General features: G+C 37.6%; 1 protein-coding gene across 6 annotated transcripts in view; it reads right to left on the reverse strand.

Annotated features, from left to right (window-relative positions):
- Window positions 1-17,141, reverse strand: part of LOC117427768 (unconventional myosin-Va-like) — a 67,212-nt gene extending 50,071 nt beyond the window's left edge. For all 6 annotated transcript variants that reach the window (XM_058998723.1, XM_058998722.1, XM_058998721.1 and 3 more), the window contains exon 1: window positions 16,919-17,141. In XM_058998723.1, the coding sequence (XP_058854706.1) occupies window positions 16,919-16,945 (27 nt within the window). In that variant the 5' untranslated portion in view covers window positions 16,946-17,141. The remainder of the gene's footprint in view (window positions 1-16,918) is intronic.

The raw sequence follows: 17,141 nt of genomic DNA on the forward strand, positions 1-17,141 counted from the left end.
GATGTCACATGCTTACACAAATACATACCTGAGGAACCTCTAAGAATTTCTTTTAACCATCAGTCAAATACCTCAGCCACTTAGCAGCATTCCCTTCACTAACACTTTCCCTCTTTTGAACGAAAGTGCTAGTGTACTAAGACAGGATTGATAAGATTAGAAACACTTCTATCTATGTATCTATCTATATATATAAAAAAAGTAAAGCTGCATATAACAGTTACAGTAATAGACAGCAAGCGTCTGTATGGGGTATCAACACTGCGTAAACAGTATGCATGCATTCACTGTAGTATTGTAAACAGATACAGTATGGCTTTACACAGTTTAAATCATTCCTAGTCCCCTATACACTCAGTTACTGTAACACCCATAACCATGGCTAACCCTTTCCAATGAGGAGTCTGACATTATCACTTTACAAACACTACCCTCGTGGAGATTCCTGACAATCCGGTAACAATCAGAGTGCAGACAATCAGATACTTTTTGATTTCAAGCAGTATTGTAAATTTGAGCTAATTCCAAAGAAGAGCTTCCATGTTTTAGCTAAAGGGGTGTTTTATCAGCTGGAAAACAAGTCAGGTCAGAACATATACATTCAGAACACAAGCTCGCTGGCAAGAGACTTCACCTTTCAGTAAACAGGCATTCACATCAAGGGAAGTTCGCAGGAACAGCTGTTCAGTTAAATCACAAGCGAGAATGCAAGCACGCTCTCATACCCAGGAATGTTATTAGAACGTGGTTACTAATCAGGGAACGAATAGTTGGATGGGCTGAAGCACAGTGGGTACTGGGTGGGAGAAAAGTACTGTAGAACATATGGATGTTGATGACTTTTTGCTTGAACAAAACTTTTAAAGCGATAACAAGCTTCATTGTGTGTGACCAACCTACAAGGACCATGGAAACCAGTCTAAATTACCATGGAAACAAGTCTATGTTTTCATTGGAAACAAGCTTGTTATTCCATCTTATTCCTCCACACAGTATAATTCTGGGATATTTACTCAATGCTTATACAGATTATACAGAAGAGCGGTTTGCTCATCTTTATATTATAAATAATAATGGAAGTAATGTATGAGTAATATGCATAGTTTATTCAAGGTCTTAACAAGCATGCAAATAACCTAAAATACTAAATAACATTAGTTAAATTTACTTCCAGTGCTGAATATTTTATTGTTTGTGAAGTGGAATGTGTCAGATTTGGAGCCTCAATCTGACAAAGCCTAGTTGCCGATTCCTCTCCAAATATTTCTGAAGCTTTAAGCCATTATTGAAATGTAGGTTTTAAAAAACAGACCATTTTTAACATGTAACCCACACTCATTGTATATTTGAATGCACAGCACAGCTAGCCTACACTTTCCAAGTCAAAGTAAATGTTCTTGAACAAGGAAAGCCCATAGCGTATTAAGCAAAGTCTTCCTCTAATGTATTTATAAACCCTCCTTCACACCACTGAACCTTGGCTATTAATTAAGCCGATTCTCCTTTGGGTTTTGGATTCATAGCACCCCTTCATCCAGGCGAATGTGAATTTTAAACTCCCTGTCCTAAAGGATAAACTAGTGATACAGTCTCTCCAGAACAGGGGTTTACTTACCCTACTGAAAGCACACAGCCACACACTAGTCTTTCATTCAAGGTTGCAATACTGGATTCAGAAATACAGGTTCAACAAACCCCCTATTGACAGAGGTTACAAAGAAAAGTCTGTATACAACTCAACCCTGCCGGCCTGTTTCGTTACCACCATCACCTGCTCAGCAGTTGAAAAGGTAAATGGAGTTGTTATGGTTGCAAAGATAGACAGTACTTTAGGTTTTGATAGTAATGGCATAAAACAACAGTAACAGTACTGCTGTTGGAGTTTTTCTTTAAATTACACATTTAAAAGCAAGATAATCCTACTTCTATATATATATATATATATATAGTCTAGTCTATGGGGAACAAGGTGCAAAAGAGCCAGTGTACAGTACATCAGCAAAGAACAAAAAGCCATGTTTTTTTTCCCTGATCCCTGAACAAACAAACCAGTATTAACATAGATTCTCTCAGTTCTTACAGTAACTAAAAAAAATAAACACAAATAAGCATAAAAATGAACGCTGAAATATTTACAATAAATGCTGAATTCAGCTAAAGTACTGCATGACTGTTGTAACAAAACTATAATTTAGAGCTACAACTATTACATTTGGAATGTCATTAATATTTGAATGTCACTGTTGATTATAAAATTCCAGACCAGGTTTACAGTCAGTTCATATTTATATTTTTTTCAGAAGACAACGTTACTACCCTCAGCAGCATTGGTTGGATTCTCCTGAATTCTTACTGTAAGAGAGATTCTTGATTGAAGGATCTATGTTAAGGATGAATAATTCTTTCCTGGCCTCTAGGGCTAAAACGCTTCTAATAAACATCGGAGAAGCAGGCCTCATCTGATACCCGGCATAACTCCAATTAACTTCCTGGTTTTGACACAAACATCTGGCTTGAGCATCTCTGCAGATGATGCAGCAATAAAACCAAATTAAAAGTTCAACTGTTTCCCCGACAACTAAACTACACATTTCTATGCCAGTGTCATCATCTGAGCTTCATGAGCTCATAAATCAGCAGACCAGTCACTCGTTCCTATAAAGAAAACGTACTTGGTCACGAGACAAACCAGGGCCATTCAACAAGAAACGTATTGTTTGTGTTGACGGCATGAACTAAAAACAGCTGTTGCAATCACCAGTGATACTGTATATATGTTTATTTCAGGAGTGTTTAAAACATAAATTAAATACAGTAAGTCGCTCTCCCTAGTGGATATTGGACTGGCTCAACTTCTTTTTGGATGTTTAACAAATAAAACTTATTTTCACAATTAGTAAGAATTGTGTGTGACTACAGTATAGCCAACATCTGCTGTAGTTCACTTCTCTGCAGGCAGAGTAATTTACAGGGAGAGAAGATGACAGGCATGGCGGGAGACCTACTGTGCAGTAAAAAAAATAAAATAATTAAATCATTTAAAAGAGATCCCCTACCCCACAAGAAAGAAGTAACTGACATACAGGTAGGGGTCGATTTGAATAATTAAACTATAAAGCAAGCTGTCAAAGCACTCATAAGAGTTAACCTGTCCAGTAGCCTTTACCAAGACCACTGAGTTATATTACCATGTCAAATTAAATATTAAGTGAAACTGCATTCTTGCCAGCTTGAATGAATATATTTTACGGTATTTTAGAAGATGACCTCCAACTGAAAGAAGCCGCATTCCGGGGAGCTACACCATCCTAAATGATTTATTTCACGCTGGCAAATCATTTCAGGGAGGCATTCAAAAGCTTTCAAACGAATCTACCAGGATAGTCGATCGTGAATCTGCATTAACTGAACTAAGAAGCACATGTTGTTAACTTTTAAAACACTGCTCAAAAAAAGGGCCGTGAAGTCATTCACTTATCAAGTATCACACAACCAGTAACAAAACAGACAGTTTATTATGTTTGTTATTTTTGCACATAGCTGGCATCTGCAGTTCTGTAACTGCAAGAGTAAAACAGGCTGGCTAGTATTTGGCATTTGAATATCAAATCATCTAATAGCATGAAATCATATCAATTCATTAGGATTGCGTGCAATTTGAAGGGGTCACCAAAAGGTAGATGAAAGAAAAAAAAAGGTCAGAATAATCCAGCAAATGGATCAAGGACACAAAGAGTGCGGCGTAGGGCTGAATCAAGCGGTTGTAGGAAGTCTTAAGAGGAATAGCACATGGGGTGGCTTCCAAGGACGCCGAAAGGAGCCCACATCATGGTGAAGCAGTCATGAGACATTCCTGCCGGACCTCGTGGTGGATCTCTTTTGTGAACTTACATTCAGGGTGCCTGAGTGTGGAACAGGGCATCAGTCCTCATGACTCACAGGTCAGCACAGAGGACTGACCCCTGTGCTGTTGTTATGAGCGTCTTCTTTTTTCTGTGCAGTAATTTGCACCGACCCCTTTAGTGAACTGAGAATACCGTCTCCTCAAGGCTGAATTCTGGCAGAACAAAGGGAATCAGCAAAAGAATAAACCAACCATTACTATTCTACAGGGCCACAGTGGGACTGGGAATTTCATTTGAAATTATTAAACCGATATTTACTATATAGTATAACTGTATTATTTGTACTCATGCTACAGTCTGTGTCCTTGTACAACTGTGCCAGTAGTAAGTAGAACCATTATCAAATCTATGAAATGGCAACAAGTCTGAGTCCATTTTGTTTAGTGATGGCAAGGTAGAAGCCGCAGTTAAGCCAGTTGCCTTCGAAAAAGCAGCTGTCTATCAGAGCCACAGAGGAGAACAGCCTTAAATAAAATGAGGAACAATGTAAACAAAAAAAAAACTGCTAGAACAACTTCATTGCCATGGAAACAGCCTCAGCCTGTTTCCTTCAAGAGTCAGGCATAGATCTCACACAGATTGGAGTGGAAGGTTAGATTGACTGCTGGTTAACTCAGGAACACCACAAATAAAGTTTGAAAAAATGTTCTGTGTTTAAACAGGATGTAATTACCACACAAGTGACTCAGAAAGAAAACCAGTTTCTCTGAACATTCATCATGGCTGCTGTACAGCCACAATTCCTCCAGTACATCCACTGCTTGCAGAGAACAAAGATAACAGAAACAGAAAGCAGTATATCATCCCAATGATGTCACCAGAGAGCGGTGGTATTGGCTTATAAAAGTAACCACGAGAAACCACCACTACTAATCCTAATTCAAGCTGTAGATAAAGTAGGGATCAGGCCTAGGAATTAGCAAAGATTTACTAAAGGCTAATCCAGTATCCTTGATGCCAGACCATTCTCTGAGCCCTCTTACATTGCATGCCCAACCAACTACGATTTCACTAAATAAAACCGGCCAAAGCCTATGTATAGTTAAAATGCTGTTTATACTGACACATGTTTCAAAAGCATCTTCATGAGATGAAACTCTTTTCATTGTGTTTCATTTTATGCCTAGCTTCAACTTCATCCATCTTCGCATGTTTACATATATTCAATCAATCCCACAATCCAACGTGACCTTTACTGACAAACTACTACTTCCTCTGTCAGCTAGACCTGACAACATTCCACTGGAACGCAGACAGCCATCTTTAACTACACCTCGCCCAGACCGACCAGCTCAGCTATACCTGGGAAAAGACAGCGGAAACAAGGCACTGCACTGTCTAGAGGCCTGAAAAAAAATGAAAGCAAGTTTATTCCAATGTAAAGAATGACCCAATTCACTGTCTCCAAAACATTACAACCAAAATACAATTAAAAAACTGCAAAGGGAAAACTGCAGTCTGACGATAAAGTACATTTGTAGTGACTAATTCTAGACCATAAGTATGTCTTATTTCATTATGTCTATGGCGAGTCATCGCTGTGAAACATCCCATAACATAAATCTGACAATATTAATGCAAATGCATTCCCCTAGTATGAGCAATTTCACAAGCAAGTGAAACATATAGGCTCATGCTACTTAGTTAAAGAGATATCACCAACACAGGCTAAAATACTGTGAAATATTATCAAAGGCTTATAAAAGTAAAATTAGACTTAAGGTCTACCGTAGACTTGTTACTTGTTGATATTATCTTTAGTGACAATATAAATATAGATTAAAATATAAATTAAACCCCATAAGAGGCAGGTGAAGAAACAACCCCTGGATACTCTAGACAGGCTTCTGAGAGACACACATCTAGAGGTGAAGAGGCTGTGCAGCTTTAATGAAAGTAGGCAAAAAACGTTTTATAAAAAAAAAATATATATATATAAATATATATATCCTCAACTGTTTACACATACATTTTTCTATTGAATATGCCCTGAAAATATCATCTGTAACCAGTATGACCTTGTTTGGCTTTCAGACTGCACCGTTTAATTAGAAAAAGAAAAGGCCTCAAATGCTAAGCAACACAGATTAAAAACATTCCTGATACTCTGTACTGGTGACTATCCATCAGCCATTCTATACAGTTTTGTAAAGAGCACAGCAAACTGAACATTTAACCTTGACATTTAAGGTTCAGATTCCCAGTTACCGCATAATTAAGTGTATCGAGCCAGCTGGAGCCACACGAATTAACCTTCTTAGCCTCACAGCCTTCATTTCAAAAGTCAAGGCTTGGTATTTTTCTTACTCTTTTTATAACTGCTAACTAATATCCTATCACTGCTAATGATTTCTGTGCATAGATGCAGCTTTCTGTCAATGTCAAAACACTAAAAGCAGCAGTGTTAATAACAGCTGTACCTAAAGCTGCAGGGTGATCTAAAATCATCATCTACTGACTGTTTTACAAGCCGATCAGTACTAGCTCTTGGCGTTTTGTTTTCAAAATACAAAAAAAAAACAAAAAAACTGCAGCACGACCCTTAACAGTAGATAGCATACGTTTCTTTTCATCTAAGATACCACGCTGAGCAAAAGAAGATTGTTTTTTTTCCTCAATTAATTTTTTTTTAAATTTGTGAAGAATGTTAGTGCTTAAGAAAGCTGCTGGACAGCACAGGAAAGGGAAGCTCTGAATAATGTATTGGTAATAGCAGTGCAAAATTCCTCAAGTTGCTAACCAATAAGCCTTAAAGAAATACATACCATTGTGCTTTATATTACTATTTAAACAAAAACTCAGCACTGTTGGTTGGTTATTTATCTTGCAGTTCTGTAGCCATATACATGTGCAATAAAACCATTTTTAAAGACAGATTCATGACAAAAAGCCATATATGGAAGTACGATAGCAATGTTATGAGTTCAGGCAGCATTTCTACAGGGATGAACCACAGCTGAATGCAAAGTGTACACATACCATTAACGAAGGCTTGGTTCATCTTTGTTTCATCACGTTCATGTTTCATTAATGATTTTGCAGAATGTCTTTGAAACATTTGATCAAAAGGTAAATGACCCTTAAATTCAACTACAGTAGTTGCACAGTGCACAGCTTAGTGAGTTTTTGTTTTTGAATGTTTCAACATTTACCAAGAATTAATCAGCAAATCCACAAATTATGAAAATGAGTTGTACACCTTCAGTTAAGCGGTCCCTACCACATATCCTCCTTCTTTCAAGATCACTCAACTACCCGCGTCTAACAGTGTAACCTGTCCAGACTTGAAATCGTGATGCAACTGTGCTCAGCAATAAGCTGTCTCTGGGTGCAGTCAGCTGTTGCTCAGCTCTATCCCCGAGGGGCTTCCCTGTCCATTTAGGAAGAATGTGACTCTTCAAACATGCAGGATCAGGGTCTGTAAAGCAGAGGCAACGCACCATCATCTAGAAGTAAAGCTCACATTGCTTGAGTACAATCTAATATAAAAGCACTGACAGTTTGACACATTTTCAAGCTGGTTTTATTTTAAATGTGTTTGCAGAATCCTAGTGTAGATGTTGAGGACGAACCAATCTCAGTTTGTACCAGGCCGCGGTGCTGAACAGCACAGTGGAATCGTTCTAACACACTGGCCTCCATCCATGAGATCAGGTTTAATTCCATTCCAACTGATCAATGATCTTCAGAGTTCGTTTCTGTTCAGCCCTTTGCAAACATCTGGTGTGGTGTAAAACCATTGCTACTGTACTAACAATGAAACAAAGTCAGTATGAACTTAATGCGTTCATGAGAAACGTTGCTGGCCACAGCATTTTCCCACTTGGAACTCACCTTCTTTGAATAATAAATAAGAAAAAAACATTGATAGACTTCTTATAAAAAAAAGTGTCATTATATTTACTTGTTTCCTTAAATATTTCTATAATATTCAGTTGTCCTTTAAACAATCGCTATACAAACACCTTCCAGGTCAAAGAGAGATCAATACAATGTGTGCAGTATATTCCATTTATTTTCCTTTTGATGTAACCCTCTTGGAAATTCAAACTCCCATGCTTGCTCAATCGATTTTCATGGAATTTCTTATTTGTACCAACACTGTACTGTTTTGTGTCCAGCTGCAGTTTTTCTAACTGTTGTCAAAAATTGTTTAAGCATTTAAAATGAAGATTTAATGAAGTCTGTTTGCAGGGATGGAGGCTGTTGCTGTGTACAGCAATGGCCAAAAGTTGTGCAAGTTGTGCGGTGAAACGCTTGAGAGACCAGTAAGGTAGCCCGCTTTCCCACAAGCACTTCCTGATCACTATTTACCAATTTACACACTGTGGAAAAGGGGAGGGGGTCCATGCATTAGTAATCATGTAGCAGCAGCAATCTGCTCAGCCCTGGTCCCATAGACAGAAGGAGGCGGAGCCTCTACGTCTAATCAAGTGATGTAGACTCTACTGGGGCACCTGCATGGGAGAGACAGGATTACTCAACAGCTTTACTGCTGTACTGCTGTGATTCATGCCTTTAATAATGTATTACTGACTGTGAAAGTGCATATTTTATGCAACAATGTGTGATACAGGGGCATGAATTAATGTTTTACACTGAATCACATTTATTGTAGAAGGATTTCTTCATGCATATGAAACAGGACAATTTGTGTGGATCATTCTCACACTTCACTTACTACCAGGGAATGTAAAACATGCAGGGCCAGCATCTATTTGTGATGTATCTTCCTAACTTAAAAGTATGAGTCAGACACTTTTTTCTTTTGTTTATTAACTGATAACAGCTACAGTAGCTTACTGAAATATTGATAATTGTTTTATTGAAATGGGATTCAATCTGCCTAAAACAGGTTTCTGTAGTAATGTTTATCAAATGGGATCTGTTTTTATTTTATTATAGGTTCCAATATAATAATAATAAGGGCTTGAATTTTTCATTTTTTATTTTTTGTTTAGTTCAGGTTTTTTTTTTCATTTTTTATTAAAATTTGGCAAAATTGGTTATTATTTTTAGTTATTAAAAATAAACACCACTCTAACACATCAATTTTCAGTTTCTATAATAAATTGCATGTACGTTTCACTAACAAATATACAAAGTTTAACTTACTGTGTTGAAGTGAGGATGTCCACATTTAGGATTCAGGCAATGTTGAACTCTGAATGCATTTTGAATCCAAGAATTGTGAGAAGTAACAGATTTCATTTTAGGCCCCATGCCCGCCCACGTATCTATCACACTACAGACTAGTTTATGGCGGGTTTTTTTCAGCCCACCCCAGCGTATGACTACACCATACTGTAGTTATTCATCTCAGCCAGCATACAAGAATCAGGGACGGAAATAAGACTCCCATTGCATAGCCTTTTTTTCCAATCCTGGTTTTACTAGGAGGTTAATAAGACTCATCTGAGCTTGTTACCTATACACTATAGCTAATCAAGCTTGCATTAAAACCTGGAATGGGTGAAATAGTTATGCAATAGGAGTCTTATGTCTTATTCCCATCCCCTGCAAGAAGTTATTTAAATGTTTTCCTAAGATTGAACATTCATCATGGTACTCTGAACACCGTTTGATATTTATGTAGCTATACTAATAATGTTAATAATAATAATAATAATAATAATAATAATAATAATAATAATAATAATAATAATAATAATAAATTAGGCAGTTGTTGTACACAAGAAAAACTTTAATACGCATTAGTAGAAGCATCTGTACAGCAGTTTTATATTTACAATCACTTTTTCATTTCAGCACTGAATAAAACCTTTATTCTTACTGGTTTGTTTACAACCACATTCGTGGTCGTTAAGCCTGTTGCTAAGCAAATGACGCATTGACTTTCCTAGCGCATTACGTAGGTCCACAAAAGTGATGATTGGTCAGTAGCATGTCTTTGAACACTGCCCGCCTTCTGAAAGCTGTTTTCTTTATGTAGAAACAACAGTGAATTAGACATTATTAAAAAATAGATTGCCAAAACTCAGGTTTATCGGTTTTAAAAAATAAAAAAAGAAATTTTCTAAAAAGGTCTTTGGGGGTGTTTTTTTAGTTATTATCGGTTAAAACTGAAAACTTCAAGCCCTAACAATAAAACTATTAACACAAAATTAACAACATTTGTTTATGTGTTAGTAAGCTGGCTGTTAATAAACTAAAAAAAAGTGCCTTCTCAAACAAAGCATGGGCAAAGTATGACGTACTGACCTTGCGGGTTCAGGTTAGTATTAGACAGTAAACATACACTCCTTTGGTATCCTATTAGTGCATATAAAATGCAAAAGAAATGACCAGAGAATCCATCAACCTCTTATTAAAGCACAGTTAACATGCTTCCCTTTCCATGCTGCGAGATATCAATCAATTTTTATTTTATATAGCACCTTTCATAGTGGACCACCATCACAGAGTTTAAACAAATTCATTCAGTTTTTATCCTGTTATGTACTGTAGGTCGGCATCATTTTATAAGACAAGGCCTCACAACCCATGAAAGTGCAGAATGTTTAGTTTAGGCCTTAATATAGAACGAAAGCATCTTCTGCATGCTGCCTTATAAATACTGTATACATGAAACATTTCACTTTCATTGTACATGTGTAGTGCAACATCATTCATTTGCTGTAGTACTGTAGCTATACCTTTAAAATTAACAAAAAAACTTCTTTTGCATTAACAGTGTTGTGTAAAATTGCAACACTGTATTTTACACAAGCTAACTAACTTGCATCATCAGTTCTATGGTTTACAGTAGCTCCTGTTGAAATTAAGTTTGTCTACAATTGCGAGTGAATTCCATTCAGCCATAGTGCTTATTTTCTTTTTTTTATTCTATTCGTACAGCTTTGTACTTCGTCAATTCGTGTAATCCCAGTAACCACAAACAATGTGTGAGAGAGAAAAGGACTGTCTTTCTGTCATGGTAGCAGGGAAGGTAAAACAAGGGGTTGGCATGTATTTGGACTGAAGACCGATTACCCACTCGTACTTTGTTCTGTTCTAAAACTGGGGGGGCATATATTCTTATTAAAAGCAGGTGTTAGATGGAGAGAACTCATTAAGAAATAACATATCTCTCAACATCGACCGTTCAAAATGTGCTGCACACTGCTTGGACCTCAAAAAGTATCCAGGAATCTCGTTGGGTTCAATTGAGCAGGTAACAGTGATAGCAACTGGCACAAACAGTCTAGAGAACTACTAAAAATGGCAATGCAAATATAATAGGCTAGTGCAAATCATGCATGCACAGCACAGAAATTAAATTCTGGAAAACTTACAAGTGCGCTATTATGAAGTCAGAAAAAAAAATCTAGTCAGGGCGGTGTCCAGGACAAAACAAAACAGCAGAGGCTGTGTGGTACAGTGGTTAAAGAAAGGGCTTGTAAACAGAAGGTCCCCGGTTCAAATCCCACCTCAGCCACTGACTCATTGTGTGACCCTGAGCAAGTCACTTAACCTCCTTGTGCTCCGTCTTTCGGGTGAGACGTAGTTGTAAGTGACTCTGCAGCTGATGCATAGTTCACACACCCTAGTCTCTGTAAGTCGCCTTGGATAAAGGCGTCTGCTAAATAAACAAATAATAATAATAATAATAATAATATTAAACATGTCTAACTTCCTAAGACACGGCAAAAGAAAAAAAAGGGTTGTGTTTCTGACAATGATCTAAAATTAAAATTAGCTGCTGGTACTTGTGCTCATGGGAAATTGAAGAGGCCATTAGAAAGCTATGATCATCCACAACAGACTACAGTAGGAATTGGTTATGCAGGATTGCAAACTCAAAGGCCCTCTATAGACAAAGTGATTGGTGAAGGTCTCAGGAGTTTCACAGAGCTGGTGTCTGGCACACACACCGGGATTGGGTTACCAATTATCAGTGAATGTTCTGTCTGCTCCCCAGGATGAGCTGTGTGCTTTATAAACATAACTCCTTCAGTCCCACCTGATCTTATAAACACACTATATCAGAGACTTGGCCAGTTACACCCACAGCCCATCAGCCGTCAAGTGGCTAACTAGGATCTAGCATCTTAAATACTACACTTCCTTGTCCTGACAAACCGAAGAGGCAGCGCTCCGTGTAAAACTGTGGAGTCGTCCATCAGACAGGAAACACCTGAGATCAGATACAGGGGACAGGAGCAGAGGTTTATACTGAATATATCGACGCAACGACAAGCTCAGTAACTCTTTACCTAAATCCAAGCAATATTGAGAAATAAGAAATTAACACCAGAGAATAGCTGTTTGGTGTTTTCTGTTGCATTACTTTCAATAACTATACATTTCAAAATCATAACAAAGGTTATACATCTAAATATTGCCAACCAAACATGTTTTATAACCTAAAAATATCTAATGACACTCATAATTGCCCTTTTTTAAAAAGCTGAACACTTACTTTTAAGAACATAAAATCCAACTCTTGGTGCATCCTCAGGTTCTTGCAGAGCACTATGTCATTCCAAGACTTACAGTAGAAGATTGTGAAGTGCCTTCTGCACACGAAATTCAGCCAGCTCACAGAAAATGGATTGGACAGGATAAAGTCACACTTGATGAAAACCGTCCATGGTAGCACAGAGGAGCCTATATTTTGTTCTAGTAGGAGGTCAGTTTCACAGCAATCTAAAGCATAACTGACTGGGTGTTGAATCTGTACTGGATGTAGATACTTCACTGGTGTTTCTGCTTCTTTCCTTACATGCACAAAGAGCAGAGTGTATTCTAATCAGTTACACAGCAAGGAAAATTACAAATACTGCTGGTCTTATGACCATATCTGGTCTATGTGATTCTAGATTATCAACAACCCTCTGGGCACATTTATGTTTAAACCCATACAAATCGAAACATTTTTTTTAACCTAAGGACTTTAGATTTCTTGGAAAATGCATCACAGAAAGAAGGAGGATTTCCTTGGGCCAAACTGCACAAGCGCTCTGTCATTTATGCAAATACACAGCTGTCTGCTCTATCTTTTGTTCTAATATCCCGCCCCTTGGCAAAATCCAACCAACACCTGACCACAGTGATCATTTTTTAATTTAGCAGCTCTGTGGAAGCAAACATACTAACATGGTCGACTGTAATAAGTTTCGATGGTGCACTCACAGGTGTCCTGTTTAAATGATTAATTAGCTAAACCTGCATTGTAAATACACAACATATTGAAAGCTGAGCAACAAGACTGGCATCACTAATTGATGCACTACACGTGTAGTGACAAGGTGTGATAGACAGACAGGCATTTGGACACACAGCCTCCAGACTCCCCAAATTACACTTGACAGCTAATGCTAAAGCAGGTCCTTAGCGACAGCCACTATTATCCCATCACTAGAAACAAGCATTTCCTTAATGTATCCTTTCCAAGGCAGTGATGAAACTGGATTAGAGAGCTCACTGTTGTGTCTGAGGTTTTATAGTCACCTTTACTTCGATGTCTTGCAGCAACAGGACTGGAGTAGTATGTTACCTTGGCAGCCAGTTTATTGGTCCCAAGTGCTTTCTTGGCTCTCTCTGGCTGCTAAACCACCCTTCTCTAGAGAACTAAGACAAGAATAATGAAGGCTACTGTAGAAACTGTGTGGTAGACAACTTACTTGTTATCCTAGACAACTAGCATAGCAGTCTAGAAGACTCACAGATATTAGCTCACTGATTCAAAAAAGGATGGAGTCTCAGGTGACTACAGTAGCATCACAGTAGCCTTCAAATTAAGAGAAAAAAACTAATGAATTAGGCTTATAATGTTGCATCCCTGATACTTTCCACTGCTTTATGTTAACCTAATATGAGTTTTAAATGTATTTTAAAAGGCAGGTAAATGTATCCAGTCTTCCTATGTTGTTTACTGTAACATAAGTACAAATATGACGGAGGCTGTATTGTATTGTATTCTATTCTATTGTAATTGGTTCTTTGAAATGTATATGTCATTCAAAGCTAAGCTCTGGCACACGCTGACCATTATATTGAATCAAGGTACCATGTACAGTAGGCATTTATGTGCCAACCTTCTATGAGTCTGAAACCAAATTCAGTTTCAGCTCTGCTTCCCTTCCTGGAAATATAAATCTGCAGAACACGTTATTCAAAAGGACAGACTGCTTGTCCCTCGTGTTTCTGCTTGCCTCAGGCTTGTATCATCTATGCTGAATGCCTCTTTGTGGTGGGGAGCTGGGGGTTGTGTAAGATGAGGATTGCTCTGCTACATCCCAGAGCAGACCAGATACAGCCCTGCATCTTTATGATGTCATTTCCCTTCCCTAGGAAATGCTTGAAGCAGGTGCCTTTAGAAACAGCCAATCCTAACAATAAAGCTGTTTAAAGATAATGTTGCGTTATGTATGATACGGTTGTTAAAGCTGCATGCATTCGTCACATGCTGACCACACGCAGATTTGTCCTTTTTGTTGCACTTTATCATTTTTTATTTGAAGCTACTGTTGTTTTCTATATGTTTGTCCTTGTTGCTTCAAAAAACGATATTAAAACCCTAATGAATAACCAGTACGTTTTCTTCTGAGGGTAATATTCTTTGCAGCATCCAGTCAGTGTACCTTGAAGAACAATGAAAGAAGCAATTCATCTAACCAAGTAATTAGTTTCTGGCTTGAAAAAAAACCAATAAGCATGAATAATAAAGCACTGTTAACGAGGATATCACCACATTAAGACCGAGAAGTTTCCTGTGTGGGCTACATAAAGTCCAAACAGTTTAAAACCACTGTATAGTTTCTATTTCACAGGTCATTAACTGCAGCAGATTTGTAACACTTGGCTGTGTTTATTTTTTATCTCCAGTGTCTCATTCCACTGCAGCTATATTGCCACTTGCGAGAATACAAAACAATTAGGAAAAAAAAAAAAAAACTACTCCAATCCTTGCTTGAATATTCACAACCTCATTTTAGTTTAATATACAATATGTACAAACAGGGTTGGACAACACGTCATGTGTCTGCCATACAGTAACACTCTTACTGGGCCATGATGCACTATGTCAAGTCTGCAAGCTCCTTCAATTTTTCTGGATGGATATGTCCTAATACCTCAAGCACTACTGCCTTGTTATTGTGGGGTAAGGGCTGGGTCAACAGTGAAGGCAGTTCTCTACTCTGTATAGACTTTTTTGTGAAACACCTGTAATTTATGTAGTCGAGAAGTCAGAAGCATTGCCAACTGAATGCATACCACCACCTTTGTATTAAAGTCTATCAGTTATGCTGTCTAACCCATCCTTACTGAAAGTTGACTTAAGAGATTCGGAATTTATATATTACATGTCAGAAACTGTTAATGTGAAGGACTTCCCATTAACACTAAATCACGTGCTACATAGTGCAAGTGTTTCTCATTTGCTTGTCCTTCCTTTATAGCCTGAACAATGAAAAACACAAAGCAAGGATAAGATTCACTTTCCTTTTTCCTGTGAGTGCTGTGTATAACCTTTTGTTTACGGATGTTGCCAGTGGCATATAGGTTTAAAGAAAGCACAGTGTGCCTTTAAATTTCAGAACTACAACATTGCTCTGTGGCATCTGCTGACGCTAGGGGAGGGTCTGGGGTACCACTTCCTTTGACATTACCAGCGGCCATTAACTGGAGCATGCAGTATTATTAACAATACCCCCCCCCCCCCTTTTTTTTTAGTTTTTACTGAAACTATCAATAAGACATTTACCAAAAACAAAAAGGATAACCATATATGTGTGTAACAGCACCCAGTGACAAAACACACTGCACAGCTCCGTTAAACAAACCAAATCAATTCATGTAAACTGCATCAGTCTGACACAGCAGGGAAACCAATCAAGAACTGATACCATTCATACAGTATGCTACAACCCGCCAAGGAAATAGCTTACAGTATCCCATTTAGGAAGGGCTATAATAATAATAATAATAATAATAATAATAATAATAATCTGGTTACACTTCATATGCATTGTTTTGTTTTTTGTACAAGTGTCTGTGAATCTAACTACACACAAACCTTTCTTATGCACAAATCAAATGCTGTAATTAAAATCATGTAGCGAACACATTTGCATATACAGCAGTCATTAGGAAACATCAATAGCTGGTTTCTATACACTAAAGAAGCATTTTTCTGTACAGTACCACAGTGCCCATTTTGCCCCTGCCAGATCCCGTATTCTTCATTCAACTAACACAGTCTGCGTCTTGCAAACACTGTATAATCAGTAAACAGCATCAGATGAGCCTCAAAACGCAGCCATTCTAAAAATACAACCTTATTAAACTGTGTTGTATTTGTTCGTTGACAAAAGTCTAAATAAGACCGCAGAAAAATACAAAATAAATCACCATGTCGTGTAAAATATTATTAAATAATATTGCATTGGTCCACATTTTGGAAAATGTGACCTTGCTTTACATTCTGCATTGTCTGCACATTTTTAATATTGACAGTTTTCTCCAAAGCATATTGCCGACAATAACAGACTAGTGTACTGTAATTCAGTTAGAAGATGTTTATATTATCTTCTTTCTGCTTTTATTTAGTTTAGCAGAAATACCTGGAAATGTACAATTTTTTCATCCTCCTGCAGCATCTGAAGGACACATATTTCATGGGAGTACCATTTTGTCAAGGGGTAAATATGTCGAAAAAACCGCAACTTCTGCACTGAGCCTTTCAACGTAAACATAACCTGTACCATACATCACTACAAAATCTGAAGCTATTATAACAGCAGACACTACAGTAAAATAAAAGTATATCATTCATTCATTCCACATCTGCCCCATTGTTCGTTCTGGCGGCACAGTTATTTCTCATTCACAGCATTATGCAAAACTAAATAGACAGCTAAACCTACGTTCATATATATATATATATATATATATATATATATATATATATTACCAACATCAATTCATATGCAAAATCAGCAACTGCAATCAGAACACCGCATTACTTAGATGATCATGTTACATGAGCACATTTTCCACGGTATTACCTTTGTATAGAGCTCAGACGCTGCCATGATGATCACTTCTGCGTTTCTGTAATCTAGATTAGCACAGCATTGAGATGAGCACGATTTTCTATCAGGATTACTTGAAGCCGATGCTGTGTATAAATCCGTGCAACGGAGACAGGAGATCTCAAGCAGAGATAGCAATCGCCATGATACCTGAAAGTCTTGCTATTTTGGTGTCTCTCTCTGTGCATTGTGGGTA

This window comes from Acipenser ruthenus, chromosome 24 (genome assembly GCF_902713425.1).
Source record: "Acipenser ruthenus chromosome 24, fAciRut3.2 maternal haplotype, whole genome shotgun sequence".
NCBI lineage: Eukaryota > Metazoa > Chordata > Actinopteri > Acipenseriformes > Acipenseridae > Acipenser > Acipenser ruthenus.